Below are 27,566 nucleotides of genomic sequence, written 5' to 3'. Positions count from 1 at the left end.
GGGGGCGGACAATGGGCGTGCGGGGAGGTGGCGGTAGAAAGATGGCAGCGGTCGGAGGCACGGAGGAGTGTTGGGTGGTCGCCGCTCTTGTGCGGCTCCCTTGCTCGGTGTGGCTGCTGACCGCCGCCGCGCTCACCGCTGGTGAGTGAACGAGTGAATGAGTGGACGAGTGAATGACTGCCTGCCGGCTGGCCGCCGCTTCCCTTCAGGGCTACTCTCCCAGGCTGGGCGGATCGTGATGCAGCGGGGGGAGCTGCCCGTTCCGACCCTACTTGACCCGCAGCGCGGCGGCGGCGGGTTGGGCTTGTCGGCTTGAGTCGGGCCTGCCTGGGGTGCACCGGACGATCCGCATTCGGGAGCGAAGGGCCGGCCCGACACGTGGAGGAGCCGCCGGGCCCTCAGGGGTGAGGCTGGCGGCAGGGGCGGACCAAGGAGACGCCGCTCCGGGAAGGTGACCCGCGCCCTGGGTCTAGCCGGTGCGCCCCTCGAAATACAGTTCCCGATAGTCCTCGCCGCATTACTGGCCGTACCGGGGAGCTGGTGCAGTCAGGCCTGGTGATGCTACGGGCGTGATGCGTGGCAGCCCCGTCGCTGGTATTGCCGCCGTGCTTGCCAGTTTTTTTCTTGGATGGTTATTAACTCAGAGAACGCGAGTCACCTTTGTTGAGGAGAGGTATAGCGCGGCGAGGAAGTTGCCGGGAAATGGGGACGCTGGAGTTGTGGTACATAGAAAGCACCTTTGATTTGGTTAGTATTGAAGTGTTTGAGTGCAGGAGTAATTACGTCATCCAGAATGTAGCGCTAATGGCTCGTACAGATGGCGAATAAGTACGAGGCTATGGAGCGGTAGAAATGGAAAGGGCAATGCTTAACTTTGCTGTGGCTTATATTCTTGAAGGGCAAAGAGTTTTGTGTTTAACCTATCATTATGGAATGGAAAGATCAGGCACATTTCCCAGGGTGGCTCAGTGTACCAAGTGTAGATACGAGGCACAATACTAGGACAATGATGGTGCAACATCTAAAGGTATTTTTGGTTGGCAATACTTGCTTGGTGCATAAAACTTTGCAGAGTATTTCAGTTAAAATCAATAAAGAAGTCTGATGCCTTCTTAGTTCATGTGTCTGGAAGACTGTATAAAACTGTAAGTCTGTCGGGAAAGAGGTTTAATAAGAAACTGTGCTGAGTGGTAAGAAACTTTCAGCAACTTCTTTCCAAATAGCCTTCTTTGGATTTGTTTAAGACTCCTGTGTTTTGCAATAAATACAAGTAGATATTGCTAAGGCTTGCTATATATCTTCAGACACAGCCTTAATATTTAGAATTAAGTAGGTAGTTATGATGTATAGTTTACAGTAAAAATAACTTCTTTGAAAATAAATATGGAGGTAAAAGAAAAAGGAAGCATATTTCCCCTGACCACGACAAAAGATACAACTACAGTAATGCTATGAGTAGCTGGGAGTATTAGATCATTCTACAAAGTCTGAGGTATGTAACCAAACACAGTATCTTAAAACCATGCAAAGCTATGATATACTCTTTTGGAAGAGACACATTCACTAGGGTGGGGACTATCTAAAAAGTGAGATTGCAATTTAAAGGCATAAATGGATGTTAAAATCACTATCTTATCTGTGTTGAACTGTGTTTCTGTTCCCATCTCTGCAACTGCTGATCTTTATTTTTTTTCCTCCTTACTCCAAATCAAAGGTTATTTCCTGTGTTGGCTTCTCTCTGTGTTTATGCTACACATTCTTAATCCTACTGTCTGCTTTGAAAAGGCTTTTTTGGTTGTTGTTGTCTGTGTGTGGAGTTGGCACAAGGTATAGATCTTTGCACAGGAAAGATGACCAGAGTGTAGGCTCTTCATCTCTTTTGCATATGCCAAGTAGGTTGATGGTCAGTAGGGCAAAGATGTCCTCTAGAATTTGGGGTTATAAGGAGTCCTGTGTAATAAGTGCTCTGCCTTTTGACTTTCATGTGTCATTCCAGTTCCTGCTGTATTTCCAAGGACATTTCCCATTCCCTTTCCTCATGCTGGATTTTCTTCTAGGGAGGGTTTGGAAATCAAAAGCTACCCAGCAAAAGGGCCAGGGCAGAAGTGGCATTTTGAGACGGCTGTTGTTGCTCCACGGCTTGGATGTGATGTGTGGCTGGGGAATGTGCTGTGTAGCTTAGCTGCCATAGTAGGTGGCTGCCTCTTTGTATGCTCAGTGGGAGACCTGTTCCCTGTGGCAAATAACCTGCAGTGAGATAGAAGTACTCAGAGGACCATGTTGTACAGGCCTCATTTAACATCACAGTCTGCCAAGCCAAGCATGTAAGTGCAGATACTGCGTTTTAAGCTTTTTTCTCATGTGCCACCTTCATGTGTGTGTTAGAAGTTCATCCTCCTTGTTACACTCAGTCATCTGAAAACCTGAGTGCTTCATTTACTTGTAAGAATGAAGGATCATTGTCAAATGTACTGTTTGTGATACTGTGGACATTTGTGGGATAAGTAGTTAGCTATTATCTGTGTGGGTGAGCTTGGAACTACTAGTCAAGAGTGTCAAGAAAATGGATTATTTTGCAATCTTGAATTTGTAAACCCTCTAAATATCACTTAAAGTGATAGCATCAAGAGTTTAAATGAGGGTGATGCCTGATTTTTTTCTGAAAGTCTTGAAGAATGTGTAGGCATTAGCAGAAATAATATTACTGATATTTCTACTTGATTTTTTCTTTCTTCTACTACTCCTTTTATACAGTCACATACATGTGCCGTAGGTCCATAACAAATGGAGGACTATTGACGTGTTAAATAGCTGAAGTGCCTATTACAGCTTTCAGCTTACCTGCACATTTCAGTTGCTGTTTGAAGGGTTTCCTGAAAATAACAGTGTAAGTCAAAGTTGCAATGCTCACTTCATGCTTGTGCCAGCTTTAGTCAGAATTGCTGTATTCACCCCATCAGAAGCAGTTCTTTTAAGATGAGCCCACTTATGCTGCAGGTAGGAAGACTTCCTTGCCTGCAGTGCTAAACAGGTTCTGCAAAGGGAAAAGGCAAGAAAGTAGATAAACATTTCTCTGTGCTGTCTGGGTTGAAGGTGATACTGTTGCTCAAGTCACCTCACTTGCAGCAGGAGGAAGTTCTTGAATATGCTGAAGAGACAGTAGCTTAATATTTTGGTGATAAAGTGTAGCTTTACAAGTGCCATCTTGAAAAATGGCTAGGTGGTTCTTGACTGCCAGCCCTCTAACTTCGTGTAAGTAATGATGTGCACTGCTTTTTTGCTTGTTAAGGGAATTACAACTGATTGTGTTAAGCAGCAGTTCCAGTCTGTGGACTTGACTTATCCTGACTGATAGTAGTAGACGGTGAATATCCTGTGTGCCATACAGGGCACCTTCAGTCTAGATGGAAAACTGAACAAATGAAACCTAGCTTTACAGGGCAGATGTCTTGTACTCTTTGACTTGAAAGATCTTAATCTGAACAGTTTCTAAATAATTCTTATTTTACTAGAGAGGTGATATATAGGTCATCATAAATTTATCTATCTAAAGCTTATTATTGGCACGCATAGTGGAAGTTCTCTGCATGTGATATAATGTGGTGTGGTTTGATCAAGTATGGCATACACAGCTCTTTCTACCACTATCCTGGGTTCAGCAGTAGCAGTCATTTTTCTCCTTCTTAGTAGCTGGTGCAGTGCTGTGTTTTTGATTTTCAGCCTGGGAACAGTACTGGTAACACCGATGTTTTCAGTTGTTGCTAAGTATTGTTTACTTCAACCAAGGACTTTCTCAGTCTCATGCTCTGCCAGTGAGGAAGGGAAGCTGGGAGGAAGCAGAGACAGGACACGTGACCCAAACTAACCAGAGGTATTCCATGCCACAGCCCGTCATGCCCAGTATATAAACTGGGGGGAGTTACCTGGAACGGCTAGATCACTGCTTGGGTTGGGCTGGGTATCCACCTACACCTACCCGGGTGTAGGACCTTGCACTTGTCATGGTTAAACTTCATGAGGTTGGCATCAGCCCACCTCACAAGTGTGTTGAGGTCCCTCTGGATGGCATTCCTTCCCTTCAGCGTATCAACCGAACCACACAGATTGGTGTCATCGGCAGACTTGCGGAGGGCGCACTCAATCCCACTCTCCATGTCAGCGACAAAGATGTTAAACAAGACCGGTCCCAACACCGATCCCTGAGGGACACCACTCGTTACGGGTCTCCAGTCGGACATTGAGCGATTGACCACAACTCTTTGCATGCGGCCATCCAGCCAGTTCTTTATCCACCGAGTGGTCCATCCAGGTTATCCCAGAGAGGACATCTGTGAGAAGGACTCTCATCAGTGTGGTGTAAACAGTGACAGGCCATCTTCTCTAAGAGTTTTCTGGTCAAAGTGTACCCCCATTTCAAAGATACTGGTTAAATTCAATTACCAGTGCAGTGCTGCAGTGTTTTATGTTACTGTGGTAAAAACTGTCAGCTTGACTGCTCTTAATCTCACCAAAAGCTAAACAGTTAACCACAATTTGGTTAACTAACTAGATGCAAACTCTTGTGGTTATGAATGCTTGTCTGCTCTCAGTTCTGAATGCCTCCCTATACATTGTTGCTTGGTAGCTGTAAAGGCTTCTTCCACAGGGTGATTTCAGAGCAGCATATCATTGCCACTCTTAATAGTATCAGTGACGGCACAGAGCCTTTAGGTTGTAAGCTGCGTCTGGGCTGAACTATCTGAAAACGTAGGTTTTTTCCTAGTTTTGTGTAACCTGGCAGACATGCTGGTGTTACTACAAAGAAATTGAGAAACTCTGCATCTTCAGATCTGCTTAAGCTCCTGGAGAGCTACACCTTCAGAGTTAGGGAGGTCTTGTTCATTCACAGCAAGTAAGTTAAAACAGTACTAAGTCAGTGAAGTTGATTAGGTGGCAATGCTGTATAATGAATAATGCTTGCTCTGGGCATGCATATGTTGAGTACTACGTTTTCTAAAGTTAGTTCATGGAAGAAAACATATGCAGTGTCTTCTTAATGTCACCCTTGGAGCAGTTTGGTTACTCGGAACTGTGATACTTACTGGTCTGTTACTGACCATCTGTCCAGAGCAAAAAGGTCATAATAAAACTGAAGGCCAAGATACAAAGTGGAGTTTTTAGACCAGTGTCATCTGAGCAGGTGGCTAGAATCTTTGAAAGACTGTCTTGGCCTCAGAAGAGTTTAAAGTCAAAGATGCCATAAAAATTATGAGTTGGAGCGAGATGTGACAGATCCTTGGTGATAAATGCATTTGCGGAGGGATCTGGGGGAAGAAATAAGCTCTGTTTTAGTCCCGTTTAGCATGATCTGACAATCTAGCATTGAGAAAGATGTCAGACTGAGACTGTTCTCTGAACATAAGGAGACAGATCCTGAGCAGAGACATGGATCTGAGTAGTCAGTGCAGTGATGGGAGCTGTACTTGTTTTGCAGATGAGCTACCTGAGACAGATACTGACGAAAGAGACCTGAAAATAGAGAGGGTGTTGAAGAATAAAGATCCATGATGGGAACAACAGGGAAAGATTAGTAAGTAAGTAAGAGTAGTAAGATTAGTAAGTTTACTGAGAGTGTTGTGTCCTATTTCAAGAGTAGGAGTATTGTCCGAGAACAAGATAAGGATAGAGTCTTTTCATTGAAGTGTGGGGGCTGACAATTTAGCTGGTGAGAATTGATGTAATTGGAGTAAAACTGCTCCAACAACACTAAAGATGGAAAAGAAACAGATGAAGAGGCACGGATGTTTGTTTTTTTCCAACGATTTTGATGATAGTGAGAAAAACAGAAGCATCTTTCTGATGAAAAGAAGAATTAAAACAAATGAAGGTTAGAAGATATATTCAGAGGGGAATACTGGGGCTACGAGCAGCTGGATGAGATCAAGGGTGATCTGTAGGTGAAGAGCAAATGTTTATCTTTGTCCTGCTTACCTTGCAGACCTTCCCTTCCTAAAGCTTTCTTCTCTCACAGACAATCTCCTGTGATATTTTTTTTTTTCCTCTGGAGAGGAGCTAAGGTTGAGTAAGCTTAAATAGAGCAGGGGGTAAGTGTTGTATCTCAAAATTCAGCTTCTCTAAGTCAAGTATCTAAATAGGTGGAAGAGGTGGAAGAAGGCAGTCCTGGCAACTGGAAAGAGAAGGAGAAGAGCTGAAACTGATCCATGTGGATTCTACTATGGCAGAGGAGGTCAAAACATTCAGGGTAGTGGAAACTGTCACCATTTCAATGAAAGCATGGGAGTAGGGAGCTCAAGGTCAACAAATGTCAAATGTTATAACCTGTCTGTGTCTTCCAAACAATTGTGTTAAGATTTGAGGAGCTTATAACATAATCACGGAATGGTTGAGGTTGGAAGGGACCACTGGAGGTCACCTAGTCCAACCTCCCTGCTCCTAGAGCACATTATGTAGGATTGTGTCCAGACAGCTCTTGAATATCTCCAGGGAAGGAGACTTCATAACCTCTCCGGGCAACCCGTTGGAATGCCCAGTCATCCTCACACTCTCAAGTTTCCACCATGTTCAGGTGGAACTTCCTGTGTTTTAGTTTATTCTTGCTGCCTATCATCCTGTTGCTGGCACCACTGAAGGGAGTCTGGCACCATCCTGGCACCCTCCCTTTAGATACTTATATACATTGATCAGATCCCCCTGAGCCTTTTCTTCTCTAGGCTGAACAGGCCCGGCTTCTTCAGCCTTTCCTCACATGAGAGGACTTAATCATTCTAGTGATCATTCCAGGACTTGCTCCAGGAGCACCACATCTCTCTTGGACTGAGGAGCCCAGAACTGGACACAGTACTTGAGTTGAGGCCTCACCAGGGCTGGGTAGAGAGGGAGGATACCTCCCTTGACCCGCTGGCACTGCTATTCCTAATGCAGCCCAGGATACCATTGGCTTCCTTGGCCACAAGGGCACAGTACTGGCTCATGGACATCTTGTCCACCCAGAACCCCCAGGTCCTCTTCTGCAGAGCAGTTTTCCAGCAGGTCAGCCCTCAGCCTGTACTGGTGCATGGGGTTATTCCTTCCCAGGTGCAGGACCCTGCAGTTACCTTTGTTGGAAGGTTTCTCTCTGTCCATCAGTCCAGCCTGTCTGGATCGTTCTGGACATCAGCCACAGTTTTGTATTGTCTACAGACTTGCTGAGAGGCACTTTGTCTATTCATCCATGAATAGACATGGATCCATGACTATTGATGAGAAAGTTAAACAATATTGGACCCAGTATTGACCCATGGGGGGACACCACTAGTTACAGGTCTCCAACTAGACTCTGTGCCACTGGCCACAACCCTCTGAGACCTGCCATTCAGCCAGTTCTTTATCTACCTCACTGTCTGCTTGTCCAGCCTGTGCTTCCTGAGCTTGCAGATGAGGATGTCATGGAAGACTATTGAGAGCCTTGCTGAAGTCCAGGTGGACAACATTCACTGATCTCCCTCATCTATCCAGCCATTGTAGAAGGCAGTCAGGTTGGTTAAGCTTTATTTCTCTTTGATGAATACACGCTGACTAGCTCTGATCTACTTATGTCTCATGCTGTAGGACAAGAGAGACAGGAAATTTCTTTTTAAGGGGTACATGCTGAAGGAGCACATAAAATAAGGTATGTTTTTTAGGCTGGGGGGAGAGAATGAGCAAAGAAAAATAGGACATAATGAAAATTAAACTTGCTGGAACTGTCTGCACAAGATTATGTGGTTCCTGCCTTCCCAGGCTGTAGGCAGAAGTTGGACCTTTTTTTTTTTTTTCCTTTTGCTTCACTACTGTTCTCTCACGGGTTGCTAGAGAGTTAGAACAGTGACTTCTTTAAGCAGATCTGTGCTACCCACTGCCTATGTGTGGCAAGGAGTTCTTTATACTATGTACAAGCAGACAATGTCTGTGTAGACTCTTCCTCCTACACAAATGCTGAGGGCATCTTGCTTGTTTTATGCTTGAAAGGGAAGCTTGTTCTGTGGCTTGGACTCAGAACAATGGGTTTGTTTGTTTTTTTTTTTTTCTTTTCTACTCCATTAGCTGGAAAAAATACATAAAGCTTCAGTTTTTCAGAGTTCAGTTCATTAAATTGCCAGAAGCCTTTGTTTCTTCCAAATAAGTATTTGTTAATTATTTTACAAAAGAATATTCTTTGGCCCGTAGTCAGAGTATGTACAAGAAAAAGGAAGCTCTGATATGACTTCTTGATGAAAATCCCCCTCCTTTTAGGGTGCTGTTCCTCTTTCACTCGTTTGAAATGAGAGCAATGATGACAGGGGAGCATGAGGGATCAGGGCTGAAGTGGCAGGACTGAAGAGTTAGTGAGTTTGAGAGGTGAACAGCATGGACTCTGAATGGCAAAATGAATGAATGGTGGTTTCTTCTGGTTTTGGTTATTGCAACCATAAACTGGTATGCTTAATTCTCCCACCCTTGCAGTGCTTGCATGCTCATTCTATATCCCCTTCCCATGTGCTTTGCCTTCGCTTGGCTTGCCATGATGGTTGGTGAGAGACAGCAGTTCCTACAAAGAAATGCACACAGTGGTTGTTAGGTGTACCCAGATGGCCAGCATGTTTTTGTCCGTTTCACTGTTGGGCTATTTCATTGACTAAACTACAGCTTCCAGAGCTTGCAGGTGGTCTGTATTGCAGGGCCTGCTTCCACTGCCTGCTGTTTGTGTTCCCATGCTGCAGCTGGTCAGCTGGAATTGCCCAGTATACTTGGTAGTCTTGGGTGAGAGAGAAAGATGGGAAGTGATGCAGCTCATGTGAGCTCTGTTTTCCTGGGAAATGAGGCTTTAAGTTACATATGTAAAAGATTACTTTTAAAGTTCTTTACGGAGTGTAAGCTTTCCTTAATTTTAAGATCCAATAAAATATCCCAAGGTAGAGATTTGTATTAAACCAGGTTGGTTGCATCACTTGAAAGAAGCTTGCTGTCTAACTCCTGAAGGCTGCTGAGCTGGTAGCTCCTGCTAGTAGCTGGTTTTCCTCCCAAGCAAAATCCATGATTTAAGGACTAACATAGCTGGATTTTTCTTACTTAGTTTGTTGAGGATTTTTGTGGTGCCTTTTTTGTTTGCTTGATGGTGGTGTTTTTTCTTTTTGTCATTTTATGTTTCTTTTTGATTTTAAACTGTCTTTGACTGGAATCTTTCTCTTCAGCCTGCCTTCTTCCAGAGCTATTAAATCAACTTTATTCAAAGTTGAGAAATAAATCAGCAAGATCCTGAAGAAGTCTGCTTTCCTCTTCTGATCAGGGAGGAAACACCCTGAATTTCAGATACTGTAGCCCAGAGACACAGAATAAATGTGATCAAAAGCAGATAACTAGTGCTATCTCTAAGCAGAAAAGCATGGTTTAAAACAAAACAAATCTTACATTTGAGTTGCTGGGAACGCATGTCACATGTGTATCCCACCCACAGTGATTTTACAAGGTTTTTGCTTTCGCATGGATGTGACACAAACACTGAAAGACACTCTTTTGTGAGGTTAAAAGATGACCCTTTGTTTCTTAACACAAACTACAATGAAGGTACAGATGTACCTTTGCTTAAATCTGGATAAGGTATAGTGTCTTTGCAGTTTAAAAGGTGCCACATAACAAATATGTTCAACAGATTTTCTGAATCACTGAATTTCACTTACTCTGTAGGAAAACTATGAGTACAAGCACAATATTAACCTTCATTACTATACATTTGGGGGTGGTTGCGGTCTGTTTGCTCTTTTGACCATGCATAAGCCTCATGGTATAAAAAAAATCAAATTACTCCCATGCTTCTGAACTATAGTTGATTATTTATGAGGTCTTGCACATGGAGGCCTTGAAGCATTCCAGAGAGTAGAAGCAGATGGTGTAGCTGGTAGCCACAGAGGTTTATTCCTCAGCTTTCTGGAGTGAGCTTTTGTTCTATCTACAGCTGAGAAAAACTGGAGATGGGAAACAAGATGTGAGCCAGAGAGGAAACTGAGTAATAGCTGGGTCCAAGATGTTAGTTCCTCCAGTGGGGCTTATTTGTTGCAATGTCTGCTAGCAGCTAGTAGCAAAGAATTTTTAAACTCATCCTTTGCACCATAGAATTGACTTCCACAAACTGTTGTACAGGAAACATCTGTGGATGAAAAACATCCTGTAACAGATAATAAAAGGAAAGAGAAGTGAACTGGTCTTCTCCATGCATGCTTCTATTGAAGGTATAATGCAGTGTGTATGCACACACTTGATGTGGGAGTTGTTGATGTCTCTTATCTTTTCACCTTACAGGGAATGTGATACGAACTTCCTGATTCTTGAAACAACACTGTTGCTGCTTGTTCTCCTTCTTTCTTCTCTTTACCTTTTCCATGCAGTCAAAGTATCAGCAGTAGAGGTCAACACACCAGAAGAGATATTTGTGGAGAATGGGACAGATGCAAAGCTTCCATGCACATTCACATCTGTGGAAGTGATCAGCAGCGCAGCATCTGTTTCTTGGAGTTTTCAACCAGAGGGAGCAGCAACTCGTATCTCGGTAAGGAATGGCTGTAGGGGAAGAAACATGGGTTGGGAGGTTGTGATAAGTGTGCAGAAGTCTTCCAGTTGGTTCTGAGGAGCAAGCCAATATGGATTGGAGCCTCCTTCCATGTGTCTTGTTTCCATCACTGGGATTTTAAGGGGGCTCCTTTTAGAGTTGTTTAAGTAAGTTTAAGTATTGCCACATGCTAGATCTCTGCAAAGACTGGAGTAGATGAGCAGCTAAGAATCTTTTCCTAAGTTCTATGTCCTAGGAGAAGGAAAACATCAAACCCAGGCAGGTGGAGCTCGTCTAGCCTTGTAAGGCCTTCCGTCTAAGAGAAGGACACTCTAACCAAACCTATGACCTGCGGACTTTGCTGTCACTGTCCAAATTCGCTAGGGCTCGCTAGACCCTGGCAGATAAACCTCAGGTGTAAAGGGTGGGGCCAGTTCTGCACACGCTGTGCCTCACCAAAAAAATCCACTGCGTAGGCCCGAAGGGTTTATTCACACTTGCAAAGCCCTGTAGCGACAGGCGAGGGACGAAACGGCAGGTGATAAGTCTAAACCCATCAGCTTTAGGTTTCAAAAGAAGTCTCAGATTAAATCACTTAATCATACACAATGGAGTGGCTTGAGTCAGTAGGCTTGTGTTTCAGGGCATATTTTACTTTGTGATTTTTCCTCCCGCCTGTGAGTATGCCTAGACAACTGAGGAATCTGCCTCTTACCTTCTAGACTTCCAGTTGGATGATTCCCCCCATGCACGGGGGTGTGGTAATGCAGCACCTCTGTGCTTAAGTTCATAATCCAGCTGTAAATGCTGCAGACTGATGCAGATTTCTTCCACAATGTTGACAGATGACTGTGTGCTAGCAGACTTCCTACCAGATGAGATAGTTTATTGGATTTATGGTATCTGTAGACAATGAGTAAGTGTCAGATTGACTGCAGCACATACCTGATCTGGATAATGTTTGTGCTTCGTAATGATCAGGCCTTGATAATCGGGGTGCAGGTCTGAGACAGAGGATGTTGGAGCGACAAGCCTCAGATCAAGGGAGGGAACAGGAAAAGACACGGGAGATGACTTGAATGGAAAGAGGACTAGCTTGTAGCCTGCCTATTCTGTGGCAGAGTGACTATAAAGAAGGCTGTAGAAAGAGGAACCTGGAATATTAAACGTCTTTAACCATGCTCTGGAGACTGAACTGAAGAGAGTTCAAGTTGATTCTTGGTTGAGTTGTTTGTCTTGCTCTCTTTCAGAATGTGAAATTAAGAATGAATGTGCTCCTGAAATACAGCCCTGATCCCTCTCTTAGCATGATGGCCAGTGTTCAAACATCCCATATCTTTGAAAGCAGAATTGTCCTGTAGAGGTCCTGTGTACTTCCACTGCTGCAAATTCCAATTTTGGTCAGGTATAGGGAGGAAGTATGCAGTTTCTCCTCATGCTGTATTAAATAAGTTCATTCTTCAAGGATTTTTGGGCATGTCTAGGGAGCGCAGGGCCAATGTGCAATGTAGTCACGTAAAACCTGGGCATCAGTTATATTTAATTTCTGCGATGGACTGGAAACAGCTAGGTATGCTTTAAATTACTCATGGAATTTTTTTTTTTAGGGGTGGAGGGAAGGAGGGTGTTGCATGTTAGCTTAGCTTAGGTGTGTTGCATGTTAGTTAGCTTAGTTGTTGCAAGTAACACACATCAAAATATGAGATAGGAAACCTGGTATTCTTTTCCTACTAGAATGCAGAAGGCTTCTTGTGCCTATAAGACAAATGGCTGTGATCCAGGACTGTTCTATCCTTTAATTATTCCCAGGTTAACAGCTGTTTTCTCTTTCCCCCACCTCCTTGTCTATGAAAATCTGTATCCCCCAAAACAGTGGAAAAAAAAAAAAAACCCAAACAATACAACCACAGAAAAAAAAACAAAAAAACAACAGAAAACTGAAACCTGCAGTCTGCTCTGGTAGTGTGATTGAGATATAAGCCATATAGCATGGTTATGTGATCAAAAGGCAGCAAGCCAAACTAAAGTGGTGAGGCTGGAAGAAAAAGAAAACCTAGAACGCTAACTGTGTACAGTACAGTGGATTCTGGGAAAATGCTGCAATAGTGTGAGAAGCACGGTAGCTTGGTGATCTCTAACTAGATTGTTTTTGTCTCTCCATTCCCTTGACTACAGTTTTTCTATTACTTTAATGGAAAGCCATACCCTGGAAAGGACATACCATTTAAAGACAGGATCACGTGGGCTGGAGATCTTAACAAGAAAGATGCTTCTATCAGTATATCAAACATGCAGTTCCGGGACAACGGCACTTATATTTGTGATGTCAAGAACCCACCTGACATTGTTGTCAAACCAGGAGAAATCAGAGTTAGAGTTGTGGAGAAAGGTATTCACCCTGTATAATTTTTTTTTTTTTTTTTTTCCTTCCCCTTCCTTTCCCTCCACTCTGAATCTATATCACTTCTCTTGTTGGTGGGGGAGTAGCCTGGAGGGAACAACTATTTTTTTTAATTCACTTCTTCCAAGCCCTAATAATAGAACTGATATTCTCTCAGCTGGTTAAAAAAAATGAATGTCATACCCTCTTCCTGTATACCCTCTAATTCCTGTGCATTTAACAAGTATTAGCTGGTGGGAGCCTTGATGAAAACCTGTTTTCTCATTTCAGAGTCCTATGAATTTTTTTTCTGTATCAAGGGTTAGGATGACCTTTGAAATCTAGGGAGCAAGGAGAGAGAGTGGCAGACTTTTCATTTTGGAACCCATCCACTTGTAAAAGTGGCCCAAACGCATACTGACAGTGAAATGCTACTATCTTCCATGGAAAAGTGTTTGTGTTGCATGTTGCAACAGGTTTCTTACTTGGATGTTCTTACTGTATCCATGGTAACCTTTACAATCTGCAAGGGTCGGCTTTTTGCAGTCATTTAAGGCTTCTGGTTAGCATTTGGTAACGATGATCACAGTTCAAGAGCACTTATACTCTGTATATAAATTTGGCTTTTCATTTCCCTTGGCCATGCAAAACATTTGATTGTTCTAGCTAAGCTGGAGGTCAGCCAAAGTGTGGCTGTTCCTACAATGAAACAGTTTTTACAGTGATCAGATTTCCAAATTTATAATTAAGAAGGAGAAGAATAAAGGTTGAATTCATGAATGGCAGTGCTGATATAGCCATTCCATTTAAATATGTATGGGAAGATACCTACATGTATCCTCTGATCAGAATTATAGTGCTGCTATAACAGGTGTGTACCTCTGCTCGTGAAGTCATTCTATGTACTTGGGTAGGCAAGGTCTACTCTTAATGTTCGCAGGGCAATTTGAGTTGAATGGACCTCCAGAGGTCCATCGCTTAGAACTTTCTGTTTCTTAGAAGTTTGAAGCCTGTATAAAATAGGGTCAGTTTATTTTCTTACAACACACTGATAGTCTCTATGAGGAAGCGGTAAAGCAACTGCTGGTTTGGCAGTCAGGCTGTCTTGGCAAAGCCTCTTCAGATTTTAACCCAGTTTAAGCAGATGAAGACTGACTTCAGTACACTAATTCAGGTGTTTTTTTCCAACAGATTTGCATGCTGGCTTCCCCATAGATGGAGCATCTGGACAAGAGAACCTCACTGTTTCTGAAGGGAACCATGTATTTGGCAATACTTCTTGTCATTAGAAAAATGCTGCAACAAATATTTTCAACTTCTTAGGAAGACCTTGAAAATAGGTTTTCAAGCAATAGCTGTAATGCTGTCTTGCATTCTCTCTTACCCAAACCCACTGCTCTTATAGTAGGTCATAACTCACCAACTTACCCTGAACTGAGATGGAGAAATTTTTTTTTGGTTGAAATAAATACATGCTGACTCTTGTTTTTTTTTGGTTTTTTTTAACTGTTCTGAATCATATATCTAGCGTTGTAAACTGTTCAAAGCTACATACGTGCTTTATACTTTTAAGTTATTCATAGAAGCTTAGTTAGCCTCAGAGTTTAAATTAAACATCTAGTAACTTCCAGGTTGGCTTAACTGTTTAAAATTGCCAAATCGAGTTAACTCAGCTGATGTGCACTGCAGTATCTACATAGTGTTTGCACAAACAGATCCATCAGCTACATTGGAAGAATCCTACTGATAGAGATGAGAAGCAAGACTGTTCTTTCAGTAGTGCATTTGAATCTGAAAAGCACTACTGTTCAAAGCTTAAATGACAGAAAATTGTAGGGAATTCCAAGACCTTACATTACAAGTAGGCTACCACTACTTGTAATAGGAAGCTACTTACTGTGTTCAGGACAGCTTGTGTTATCTGGAGGTAATCCATCTTTGAACTCTTCCAGGGGGAAAAATTAGAATTGTTGTATGACAATCTTTGTACTTGGCAACAATGAAAACCTTCAGTTTCCTGCCTATTTCGTAAAACTGATACTAACACATTTTCAGTGAAAATGGAAGTTGCTTTGAATTATGGTGGTGCTTAGTAAAAAGTGTTCCTTGAAAGGCTGAATTTTTGGCCTAGATTAAGCTATTAACTTAAATGTTAGCTTTCAGAGCTGGTGTTTGGTTAGCTAGCTGGGATCATCTGTTACAATGAAGTCATTGGCTGCTCTGCAAGTACTTAGGAGAAATTAGTGTAACTGTGGAAATAGTGGGGGGGGTGGGGTGGTATTCTTTAGCTGAACTGTGTGGTCATGAAATTGTGTGAACTTTTCTATGTTCTCTGTTGGACTGTGTTCTGAGAGGCAATAAAGCCAGACTCTGGCTTCACTTGCAAACAGTTGCATCTCTTATGCAGTCTTAAAAACCTCTGTCAAGAACATAACTGCTGTCCTTGACTCAAATTCAACCAACTAAAAGAGCCCTGAGTCAAAGAAATGGTAAAGCTGTAAAATTTTGAATATCCCTCTTTCAGCACTTTCAGCGCAAAACTATAGGCACTCTGCACTGTAGTTTTGGATCTTTCAGTGCAAAACTATAGGCACTCTGTGCTATAGTTTTGTATTGCTGCTTCCTTTCTTGCACTGAAAAAGTGTGTGTGGTTCTTTTTCATGTGTGCAAGGCAACAGTTAATCTGCTCACAGAAATGCCTATTTTGATGCTTTTGTAGACACTTGTCCCTGCCCTTGGGAAGGTGGAAAAGCACAGAACCTAGGGAACTCTTACTTCTTATATGCCTCAAAATAGGTTTATCTTTGCATGCAGCTCAAAACCAATCTCAGTCTTAGGTACCTGAAAAGTATTACCTTTTGTAAGATGCTCTTCTCTAATAGCAGATGGATCTTTCTAGAACCTTTCGGAAGACTGCCAAAAGGCTCTGGAAAGAAGGGATATCTTCCTCTAAATTGTGACACTCATGTCTTCATCTTTAATTTCTTACTCAGAGTTACTGTGTTGTAATGAACTGGCATTAGAATGTAATGCACTGGAGAGCTAGGAAAGCTGTTGATGTGTTATTTGGCCAGGTAATGGTATGATCAGTGAAGCAGGTAGAGATCAGGTAGCCCTTAAGTCGCTGAACTCAAAATGAACAATACTGAATGCAAACACTGTTATCTTAGTTTGATGGCCCCTGCTTCAGGGTACTGTGTTGTGCTGCTCCCTCCTAAATAAGTATGTCAAATGGGCTTGATCTGCAGACTGCACTGTATAATGTAAGTATGGCCTGTGGTTCATACTGGAAGAAGTCCAGCAAAGGGCAACTGAGATGATTAAGGGACTAGACCACCTTTCATGTGAGGAGAAGCTGAGAGAGCTGGGGTTGCCTAGCCTGTAGAAGAGAAGAAAGACTTAGGGGGATGCTCTCACCAGGTATTTATGTATGTTGGTAGGATCTAAAGATGATTGAACCAGGCTCTTCAGTGATGCCTAGTGAAAGGACAAGAGACAGTGGGTGTAAACTGAACACAGAAAATTCTGTCTTAACATGGGAAAACAAATTTTTACTGTGGTTAAACACTTGAATAGGTTGCCCAAAGAGTCTCCCATACTTGAAGATAGTAAAAAAACAAACTGGACAGAATATTGAGCAAACTGTGCTAGCTGACCCTGCTTGAGCAGGGGGGTTGGGCTAGACAATTTCAAGATGTCCCTTCCAATCTCAGAGATTCTATGATGATCAGAGGCAGGTATCCGAGAAAGATTTTTCTATGTAAGATGTCATTAAATACAATGCAAGGGGAAGGACTTTGTTTTTTACTAGGAAAAGCTATGATGGTAGTCTGTGTATTCTTTATCTTGTGAGTCTTTTATACTCATTCTCTGATTGACTGCTCTGATTTCTGGCTGCTCCCTTCCCCAATATTGTAGTGGGGAGAACATGAGTAAAGCAATGTTGTGTTCCTGTAAACATATTTCTATTATTATACCATGATCCTAACTTAAGAGGGGAGAGAATGACTCTATAAAAATGTATAGAGATGTTTTTGAGAAACCAGAATCTTGTATAAATACTCTTAAGAGTAATCTATGGGTAGTAACTAGGCTGTCTGCTGCATGCTACCCAGAGAACACACAGCTTTCTGCGTTCTTAGTTGGTTAGCGATGCACTATGTCCAAATCTGCTTTCAGGTGTGCTTGCTTTCTCCTGTTGAGTTTGCTGCGAATTGCCAGATGAATGTAACTTTCTTCTTTCCCCTTCAGATACAAAATGAGACTGGGTTGTCCTCATTGTCACTTGGGTTCCCCAACATGTAAAACTCTTGGTTGAACATAAGCTCTCTGCTGAAGGACAGTGACATTAAGAACACTCTTGGTGTGTGCTCTGTTCATACATTATTCTTCTGGCTGCCTGCTATCACTGCCACTTAGGCTGCATGTTATAATTCCTGGATGTTACATTAGTGTCTTCTGCTCGAAATGAATCCAAGGTCAAGAGCATTTGTGGTTTGCACTTCTGTTAATCAGGGAATACGAAAGAGCTGAATGTTTTCTCCCTTCTCTCCCCAGACAGCCTGCCTGCGTTCCCCATTGCCATGGTGGCAGGGATAGTCATCGGTACGGTTACAGGTGTCTCACCGCTCATCTCTATTGTCGTGTGTCTTGTCATCAGAAAGAACAACTCTAAAAAACAATACTCTGGGTAAGAGGTCTCCCTCCTCACCTGTGGATAATGTGAGGAACATCAGCAAGATCAAAGGGAAGGTTTAGAGGGGGGTAGGAGTTGTTTCAAGCCAAGTCTTGGCAACCGTGGCTAGAGATAGGGTATGGGCATGTGGAATACTGGTCATCTGCCTATACTGATTATCTTTGTATTGTGCTTGAAAAGACGTACTGACCATGAGTTGCACCTGAAAATCACTAAATATTGGAGTTGATCCCCAGCCACAAGCATATATGCCCTAAGAACATTTAATCTAAGATCCCCTAGTATTGGTCTGTTTCCTTTCCTTTCCCTGCACCCCTGCTTCACCTGCCCCTCCCCACCCGTGAAGTAAAGGTGCCACATGTGAAATGCTTTTCAGGAATGCTCTGTGTTGAGATGGAGACAATCTGTTTCAGGTACCAGTGTTTGGCTCCTGAGCCTGTAGTATACTTGCCAAAACCCCACTCATCACCACAATTCAAAGTAAGAAAGGAGTAGCCACTCTGCATCCATTCTCATTCACTGCCTGTTTCTTATTAACTCTTAACCATCATTGCAAGGTTTTTAGTGTTAGAATTAACTCCAAGGTGAAGTGCACAAGTCTTTGATGTGGCATATAAAAAGCAACAAGAACTACCCCAGGCAGACTCTAGTCCTGTGGTGGTGGAGCTTGGTGCTAGTGTGAGAGGCATTTCCTTTTTTCTCCTCTCTAATTAGCTGGTAATTTACTTCTATAAGAAAGAATGAAAATTATGCATGTAGTCTTAGAAACAAACCCCAAACTTCTAACTTTCTTCTGTTCTTTCCCCAGCAAATGCTCCAGCTTGCTGCAGGCTCTTTGGGTTGCCTGCGGGATAAAAGAAAATAACTCAAAAATAAACTTGTGGGGATTTTTAAATTAAACTTTGCCCTGTCCTTTTCCCAGTTGGACATCTTAGAGAAGGTGAATTGGCTGTTGCCCTGTGTTAAGGCTAAATATAGTAAATGCAGCTGTGTGTGCTCCAAATTGTGTGGAAAGCCTGGTTTTCCCTTTCTGCATGTGTCCTTCCCCTATGAACTGAAAAGAAGCCTGCACTGTCATGCACCAGCAGCGTGTGTGGTGATCCGCTTACCTTGTTCCCAGTGACCTGCTCTCCAGTGCCTTCCTGCTGAAGGACACATGCTGGTGCTGAGCAGGGAGCAGTAGTTTATGCACTGTAATTTCTTGTAGTAGATTTAACTACTCTATTGGGAAAGTAATTGCTGAGGTTTAAATACTGCTTTCACTGACCATGCCAGCTCTGCATGACGTGTAAAGAGAAACCAAATGTGCTGTGACCCCCTTCAGACTTACAGACTGTCTTCTACATGATGCTAACCCATTATGTGGTGGTGGTGGCAGTGAGATGCACTTACTCTGAGATAACCATTCTACCTTGAACTGAGGTGGACTGGGGCACTGTGTGGCATCTGGAACCCGTGCATGGTCACAGTCTCCATTCATGCTCTGACTTTGGTGTTTTTTTTTTTTTTTGTTTTTTCTTTCTGCATTGGTGTGCTGGGATCGGATCCTGCTTACCTCCCTCTTCTTACAGAGATCCTGATATAGACGCCAGATTGGGAATGTAGCAGGGCTGGGTCTTCTCTTCCAGTCCTACTAGACACTGGTAACTAATCAAGTTGGTGGTTGCTGTTAATACCTGTGTGTATGTGTACACATTTCCTCTTCCTTTGCTGACTAACCAGCTAGCTCTCTATTAACATAACTTCACTGTAATTTGTGCTGGAATCTGTTGGCAAAGGGATGGTGCATTTCACTGAGTGCTTGGGTTTCATTGTCTCATATCTAACTGGGAGGGGATTGCTGCTTACCCAGATGGTGTCCCTCCGTGTCTTCCAACAGTGAACTTGGCTAAAGCACAGGAATTTCAGAGCTCTTTCTGTGTCAAAAGTAGAAGTAAATTCCTCGTAAGTGTTTTTCTGGCACAGACAGCTCTGGTGCTTGAAAACTTGCAATGGTTTAAGTGCATTAATTGCTCAAACCTGAGTTATGCCTTTTAGCTAGTATAGTTCTGAGGAATTTGGTGAATAAAGCAAACAGTTCATAATTACATCATTTTGGTAACAGAACGGCTGCTTTGTCTCTGAGGCTGTAGAAGCCCCCTTGCTGTGAAGGCCAGGGCAACATACCTTTTTCACCTTACTCTGCTGCATGTAAGCTGGAGCTAAGTCTTCTGTGGTTAGACTTACCAAAGGATAAAAAAAGTACTGCTGTGTGAGGAGGTGGTCTGCTAAATCACTGTCCTTGTTTGCTTCTGTACTTGCTTTGTACACCATCTGTCTACAAAGACTGGGGGAAAAAGATGCCCAGTGGTCAGAGGGCTGTGGTACCAAGAGGAATTCCTGTGTGCTGTTAAGGAGGCTTTGTTTCCTGGGTGCTTGGGTACAAAGGGGTAAGCCTCGCATTTAGAGACACATTATTGTATTGCCCAGAAGCTACTAACAGTAAGTTTAAGGGCATTTGCTCATATACTTAGCTCTGTGGTATTCATTTATCCATCTGTTAAAGGCTTGTTTTCAGTCCTGCTTTAAGCAGGTGAAGAAAAGTGAACAGAGAGTGAAAACTGGCAACCTTCTTTTAGGGATGTTGGTTTTCACCAGTTTTCTTGTTTGAAAACCAAGATTTGCCTGGTTAGATATCCAGGTAGCTGTATCAGGGCACCTTGCCTAAATGACATAATGTGTGATTCTTAAAGTAGCTGCTCCAGAGACTTGTGTCTGTTGTGAGTGGGCAGAGTTATTTTGGTATCGTAGCCTAACCAAAACCAAGGAAGCTCCTAACCAAAACCAAGGAAGCTAATGTGGAGTTTGGTAGGAAGTATGGAGAGCTGGTGGTTCTGGCAAGTGTTCACTTTTAACTGTAGCACTCATGTAATACTTGCCTCAATGACTGGGATTACTTAGCTTATAGTCAGAAAATAACTGCTGTTTACCACTGAAGCCTCAGTAAGGAAAACATGTGAGTTTAGACATTGGTTTGGTTGAATAGGAATATCTAGGGAACAGGGGGGTTGGAGGAGCTGCTGTCCTGTGTTAATAGTTGTTTCTTCTTGTTGCTTACCAGTGGGACTATGGGAGGAAGGCTAGAGAATTGCCTGGGGAGAGATGGAAAATTGTATGTGTTTATTTCAGAATCCATTCTGTTCATTTTTGCTTTGGCATAATATGCCACGTTCTCCTGGCCATCACTCATTTTTTGTTTTTGTTCTTTTTTTTTTGTTTGTTTTGTTTTGTTTCGTTTCGTTTGTGTGCCTCTTGAACATTGTCGTGCAAACTCTGCTCTGGCACATCGTCAGCTGCAGTACATCTGAGAGCTTGATGTCACCGGTTAAGCAGGCTTCGCAGAAGTCGCCCTCTGACACAGAGGGTCTGGTAAACAGCGTGCCCGCCAGATCACACCAGGTAAACTCCTCCCTGCAAGGAAGATGAGTGGGCAGTGGGATAGCTATTTAATGCAGAGACAGCATTAGCTACTGGGTGTACAATCACCCCATAAAGCTGCCTCTAGAGTTCTAGGGTTGTAATGGGAAGGAAGTTTACTTGCTGTCTCGTTACTGTGAAAGGTGCATGCTCTGTGGCATGTACTTCCTTTGCAAGGAAATGAACCAGCACAGTGCAAACACTGATTAGCAATGATCAATCTGAAGATGACTCTTGCTGCTGAGAGCTTTCCTCTACTGAGCCACCCAACTTTTGTGGCCTCGAAATGGCTACGCTTTGTCTTGTGGATGCTGTTAGCAAAGTTTTGCTTACTTTGAAGGAAGGAGGTGGCTCTTATCCAGACTTGACATCCCCTGGGAAATGAAATCACAGGGGAGAGAATGTGAGTCAGACAGGGATTCCTCACCTGTTAATAGTGTACAGGATTTCTCTATTTTTAAGATGTTTCTCACCTCTTGATTTATCTATTCCCAGCAGTTTTCCTGTGGAAGTATGGATCCTGAGTGAGTTTAAGTCCAAAATGGACTTTTTCTTAATTAGCCACATTTTTCTTAATTAGCAAGTGGCTGCAGAGTAGTGTGTGAACTGGCAGGTTTCTAACTCAGAGTTAATACCTAGTTTCTTAATTTGCACCCCAAAAAATAATACATGGTGGAGATGAGTGTTAACGTGTTAACACTGCAGGAAAAAAGTACAGTGTTAACAGTGAGCTGGATAGAGTCAAAACCCCTACTCTGTTGGGCTTCCAGTCAGTTTTGAAATGCATCTTGTTCTTGGCAGGTGCAGTATTTCCAGAGTTTTAGCACGTAGGCCTACAAAGTTTCCTACTGACTTGAGAGAACAGTTATTCTCTGAGCATGAAGACAAGATACTCAGGTTTTAGGATTTAAAAATAGTTCACATTTTGACTGGAGTGGGTCTAGTAGCAGCTGGCTGCCTATAAGGTCTAGATAAAGCTTGTCCTTTTTTACCTCATGGGAAGGGCTTCTAGAATGGGTGAATGAGACAGGTGATCCCTCCTCTTTCCCCTTCCTTTCCCTCCAAAAAAAAACTATTTATGTGTGGGGTGTATGTTGCAGTAGCTGTTGGAGTCAACTTCCCTAGGTCAAAAGACCAAGCTGTTTTATCAAATCACGGTCACAGTATGAAGCAGTACATTCAAGTGCCTGAGAGCTATGTGGAGGCAGAGTTTTACTGTTCTGCACTTACGTCTTGAAAGCAAAAATGCCTCTATCTTCTGTGTAACATTTTGGTGTGAAAACTTGCCGTGTTCTCACCCTTCCGTGTCTGCAGTGTTCTGAGTCGCAATATGCTGTAAGGAACATGTCAGAGTAAATCCAAACTTTGTAAAGATAACTCGGAATCAGTGTGGTTTTGCCCTTTGTAGTCAGTTCAGCCTGCTTATTCCTTGTCAGAGTCCTCTTCCTGCGGGTAAGTTCCTGAAGGAAATATGGCAGATGACTTTGTTCAATTTTAGTTTAGGGTTTTGGGGTTTGTTTTTGAGGGTTTTTTTTTGAGTATTTTGTTTGTTTGTTTGTTTTTTTTTTTTGTTTTAAATCATTTTTTTATATCTCTTGTCTCTCAAAGGGAGAGCTTTGTCTGGATTTTCTTTTCTTGGCAGATATTTGTAGCAGCAAGTGATTTCTCTAGCTTGTGTTAAGCATTTGCCCTATCTTTACAGAACAGTGAGTAAGCATATTTACTTTTCTTTAAAGAGATCCACAATAAAATCAGGGTAGATCAGGTTTTGAACAGATTGTTTAAATTAGCAAGGAAACTAAATTTCAGTTGATGACACTTATATTTTTAACTCGAAGCCATTTTTCAGGTGGGTTTCTTGGGTTTTGTTGTTTTTTTTTGTTTGTTTTTGGTTGTTTTTTTTTCTCTTTTCTTTTTAAAGGGGTGATACCATCATGCAAATTAACATATTTGAAATCTAGCACCACATATAAATAAAACCTGGTATTTCTTGTTAATGAAGAACTTAGTTGTAATATTCAGGCTGTTGTGTAGGTGAAATGCTGATACTCGGATCCCTGGCAGTTCCTAGGAGCTATTGCAGGAGGATTGTTGATTCAGGCACCCTTCTATGTCTTGGATTGCCTGGCAGTTCTAAACCAGTGGTTCACACAGTCAGTGCTGTGGTCAAACAGTAAAGGCCTGTGGACTTCCCTGTAGCCTTTTACTTGGTAGGATGTGTAGGAAATGACTGAATGCCTCGGGCTTCACTGGTGGAGAAGAATTGTGAATATAAATATATCTGCCTTTGCAAGTTAAAAACAGTCATGGAGGTGTTCACTCTTAAAAGAGTGGCATTTAAATTAAATTTATTAAATGAATTTTAGCCATTTTGTTATTTATGTATCAGTTAAAGAATCAGTGATGAAGTATTTGTCCATGTCACTTTTCAGCTGAAAGTGCACTAGAGGCTGCACTTCCTGTGTGTTTTGGGTACAAGTTTATCAAATGTGCACCTTGCTTCCTGTATTGCCCCAGAGCGCTGAAAGTATGTGTATCTGGTTTTGTGAACGTTCAGCTGGTTGAATAAACTCCATTTGTTTTCACTGTGGCTTCCTTCTCAGCCTGTCAAACTTGTCAAATTTGTTCTGTCCTGTCAAATTTGTTTGTGGTGTTTCTTCTCCATGCCATTGTTCTGTAGTGACTCATATTCTACCATTACTGTTATTTATGTGAGTGAGAGAAGCATTTCCAGGAAAGACAAGAGCTGTATGTATTTTCCACATGGGTGTCCTTGTTTAGATAGTAATCTAGGTTGCAGCAAGCAAACTAGCTGAGTATTTGTTTCTAGTTAGGCTGAAGGACCAGTAATCTTCAAGTGTAACTTACATAGAAGTGCATTCCTGATGCACAGAGCAGTATCGAGTAGGGATCCTAGAGCAGGTCAGTCTGTCAGTGTAGAATTGGGGATCACTAAAGCTACATTAACTTAAGTACAGATCTCTGGCTTTGCTTTTTCTGGTTTAAGGCATACCTGAACAGGCTATATTTGAGCTTTGTTCCAGGCTTTGAACTGGATGCCAGGACCCTGGGAAGGAGCTGTTCATGATGCGAGGAATCTTGATTCAGATTTCAGATAAATTTCCTGGAGCCGGAATCTGTGGTAGCTGCAGCATCTTTCAGGATCTGAAAAATTTGAAAATACTGTAGACCACCTTTAGATCATAATGGTCTAACTTTGTAATTCCTTTTCCTTTGCTGTCACTTGCATTTCGTGACTGCTGGCAAACCCTTAGCAAGGCATCGGTACACTTGCTACTCTTTCCCCTTCAGTTCTGAATGGAAAAATAGTAAGGCTTAGGGAAATGCTGGGGTTTCTATGGCAGTGCTGGTCTGTTTTCTGGTTCTGAAGAGTCAGGAAGAGCTTTTTTAGATTGAGGTGAAAGTTCTGAATTTTTAGATAGATAGATAGATATGTATATATATTGTTTTGGTTTTGTTTGTTTTTTTTTTTTTTTTTTTTAGCTTGCGGAAAAGACTCTTTACAATGATTCAGATAACTGGAGGAATCAAATGCAGGAAAAAAATATGGTCCTGGTGCTGATTATAATCGGCTAGAAAATCATCTGGCAGCAAGTCAAATAGATTTAGCACTGTAATAAATCACCTGTCCTCCTTTTCTTTGTGTTAGCTAATCTACTTATTTAGCTGATAGTGAACACATTGAGACAATGGTAGCTTGGTTTGGATCAGGTGATCACACCAGTAGGTCTCTCCACCACCACCTAACATGCTTGCAGCAGAGTGACTATAGTTGACCTGGCATAAAATTAGAGTAGTGGTAACATACTGATCGTGAGTGATCCTATTGTGGTAGAAAATTGACCTATCAGAATTATTTGGGCAAAAATTGAAATGTCATAGTGAGTACTTTATGCAGTTGTGCTTCCCCCCCCCCCCCCCAAATGATAGGAAGTGCTTTTGAGCTGAATTTATCATACCTGTGACATTATGGCCTCTGGCAGATGAGGCTTCTGGAACTGCTTACAGATAAACATTAGGGTAACTTTGCCTTCAAGTTCATATAGACACTGCACTCTAATTGGAACTAGTGAAGTAATCCTGATACAGTGCTGGAGACCAGAACAACATGAGGGCCAACAGCAGAAAAAGAAAAGGAAAAAAAAAGTGGCTCTAATGAGACTTGAAACCCAGAATTTTCTAAGACGTCAGTGTCTTTTGAGCATTTTCTCAGTCTGTTATTTATATTGTGTTTTACATCTGCTCGCAAGTTTTCATCCTTTTGTCCATCTCCCTTCTCTTTATCACTTGGGAAATACTTTACCTGGGAGGAAGAAAATTTGAATTTAAACTAGTTCTGAAAGAGAACAAGATATTTATAAGGTGTGTGCTTTGCCAGTTGTGTTGGAGGAAAAATAGCTGTGCAGAAGCATATCTATGGTCATTCAAAGACTTAACCTTCTCTGTAGAAGGTCTCTTTTCATCTCTGGCCCCCAGTTGCTTTGGAAGATACATCAAAGGATTTCTGGATCAATTCCCTACAAGTGTTTTCTAATTTGGTAGCATACCAAACAGCTAAAAAAGCTGCAACCAGACTAAAAGATCTCTCCTTGTAATCACCCTACTTCCAAATAGGACAGTCCCTTTGCCTCCTGGATGAGGGTGTATGGCCTCTGCTGAGGTCACCTGGTAGGTGGTCGCAGCCTTCTGCTGTGTACATGTCAGTTGAGGCATGCAGCATGGGAGCTGCAGGTCAGACCTTTCCATAAAGAACCCACCTCTCTTGTTGGGTACAAACTCTTTATAGGCTGCAGTCCTGTCCTCAGCCCATCTCAATTAGCTGCAGTTTGCTTTCCTGAGGGCTGTGTTTTGGAGGACATGGTGCTTTAGGAAAGTGCTAGCATGTCTGAAAGATGGTGCTGTAATGTCCTCCACTGTACCCCAGCAAATGTAATGAAGGTTTGTGGCCGTGCTTGCCCAGTATGTCTGTGGAGGTGCTCACTACATGGGTTGGCTTGAAGTCAGGTAAGAGTTCTGCATTACTGCAGCGTTTTAGTGTTTTCTGGCTCATTGCTGTGTCAGTCTTGATCCCATCACTTGCTTGGCCAGTGACTGGTGATGTAAGGTGGCTGCAGGTTTATTCTCTCCCTCTTGGTACAGCTGTGCTGGGATTTACAGGACTTGAATGGCAGTATGGGAATTATACTCTGCTGTCTACTGGTAAATCTGTAATACAGTTCCTCTTGAAAAAGGTCTGGCCTGCATCTAAGCTGTGCATCTGCTCCATGTAAGATACAGTAAGAATTGCTGCTTTTCATAACAAAGAATCCTAGATTTTGCTTTTTGTGAGATGCAAGCAGCTGTAGCAGTGTTCAAGGGAGGAAACAGTGCAGTTTGGCATGCTCCTGACAGGAGAAAGGTGACAGAATAGAGTTCATTTGAGGTGAGGGTTCATTCCACCTGCTTCAAAGTGCTGCTAGTGGTCATAAAAGCTCTGTGGTCTTGCTTTAGCTTTGGTCTTGCTGCAGCCCCTGCAGAAGGAAGAGGCAATATGGCCTATTCTGAAAATACTGACTGTGCTTTTTCATTCTGTTTCCAGGGCCCTGTCATTTATGCGCAGTTAGATCACTCCGGAGGACAGCACAGTGACAAGATTAACAAATCGGAGTCTGTGATCTATGCTGATATTCGGAAGAACTGAAATGAGATCCTAAGCTATCCAAAGGAAAACACACATTCAGACTGGAATTGCTTAAAGAAGATTTGACCCAGAGAACTCACATGTGGCCTTTGATGCCTAGGCTAGGACCAATGCATGTGCATACAGAGGGAAAGGTATATATGTATTGTGTGTAAATAGCCTATTTAATCATACAGAAGTGAGACCAATGTTGCATGTGAAATGTGGTAAGAATTTTGCTTATAAATTGCCAATATTTTTTTTTTTAATCTAGTGTGACAAGAGAGAAAGTGAAAACTCGCATCACAATTTTAAAATATTTTTATCTTGATTGATTATTAATGGAGAAACTGGAAGATTCCTGAAGAGTCTAGACTAACCTGGAGAGGTTTTTTTTTTGTTTATCCCCCCCCCCCCCCCCTTCCCCCCCCAAGGCCTAATAGCTGAGGTGAGTATAAAGAAGAAATCTTCTTTATATTCAGAGTTCTTTATCTGTATAGGGTATTCATCTTTCCTTGGTCAGATCCTCAGTAAAAGCTGTCTTCTCACATAAACTAGACACTGTTGCTATAAACCAAAGGTGATTCCTAGCTATCAGAAATGTATGTCTTAGCAGTGTAAGTGAAGGAAATGTTTAGGCCTACCTGACCTGTGTAAACGCAAATCACAGAACTGTTTACTTCCATATTGAGCCTACCTATTCAAGCTCAGTCCTTTAAGATACAGGTATAGGGTTGATCTAATGAATTTTGTGAAATGGTAGTTTACCTGTGAAAACTTACGAGCTAGTGAGTTAAAGGGATAAGAAGCTGTA

The 27,566-nt window shown here is 42.3% G+C and overlaps 1 protein-coding gene across 5 annotated transcripts; it reads left to right on the top strand.

Annotated features, from left to right (window-relative positions):
• On the top strand, window positions 1–27,021 carry MPZL1 (myelin protein zero like 1). Of its 5 annotated transcripts, none has more exons than XM_062631102.1 (6): window positions 1–141; window positions 10,380–10,540; window positions 12,716–12,929; window positions 17,478–17,610; window positions 20,949–21,054; window positions 26,672–27,021. In XM_062631102.1, the coding sequence occupies exons 1-6, from the start codon at window positions 12–14 to the stop codon at window positions 26,771–26,773; spliced, it is 846 nt and encodes a 281-aa protein (XP_062487086.1). In that variant the 5' UTR covers window positions 1–11; the 3' UTR covers window positions 26,774–27,021. The 5 variants fall into 5 exon arrangements, with proteins under 5 accessions (XP_062487086.1, XP_062487087.1, XP_062487089.1 ...); XM_062631103.1 differs by lacking the exons at window positions 20,949–21,054; window positions 26,672–27,021 and adding exons at window positions 18,425–18,556; window positions 19,188–19,238; XM_062631105.1 differs by lacking the exon at window positions 20,949–21,054.
• Window positions 27,022–27,566: the final 545 nt, after the last annotated feature.

This window comes from Pezoporus occidentalis, unplaced genomic scaffold (assembly GCF_034315485.1).
Source record: "Pezoporus occidentalis ecotype Australia unplaced genomic scaffold, CSIRO_AGI_Poc_V1 ctg368, whole genome shotgun sequence".
NCBI classification, from domain to species: domain Eukaryota; kingdom Metazoa; phylum Chordata; class Aves; order Psittaciformes; family Psittacidae; genus Pezoporus; species Pezoporus occidentalis.
This window is presented reverse-complemented; position numbering and strand designations above follow the sequence as displayed.

What these genes read in the sequence shown, in the direction of transcription:
- MPZL1 (XM_062631101.1), top strand. Translation starts at nt 10,229, where the DNA reads ATGCAGTGTGTATGCACACACTTGATGTGGGAGTTGTTGATGTCTCTT. An exon ending in AGTTAGAGTTGTGGAGAAAG is followed by an intron (nt 12,930 to 17,477) that starts GTATTCACCCTG and finishes TTCTCTCCCCAG; the next exon opens with ACAGCCTGCCTGCGTTCCCC. An exon ending in TGCCCGCCAGATCACACCAG is followed by an intron (nt 21,055 to 26,671) that starts GTAAACTCCTCC and finishes TTCTGTTTCCAG; the next exon opens with GGCCCTGTCATTTATGCGCA.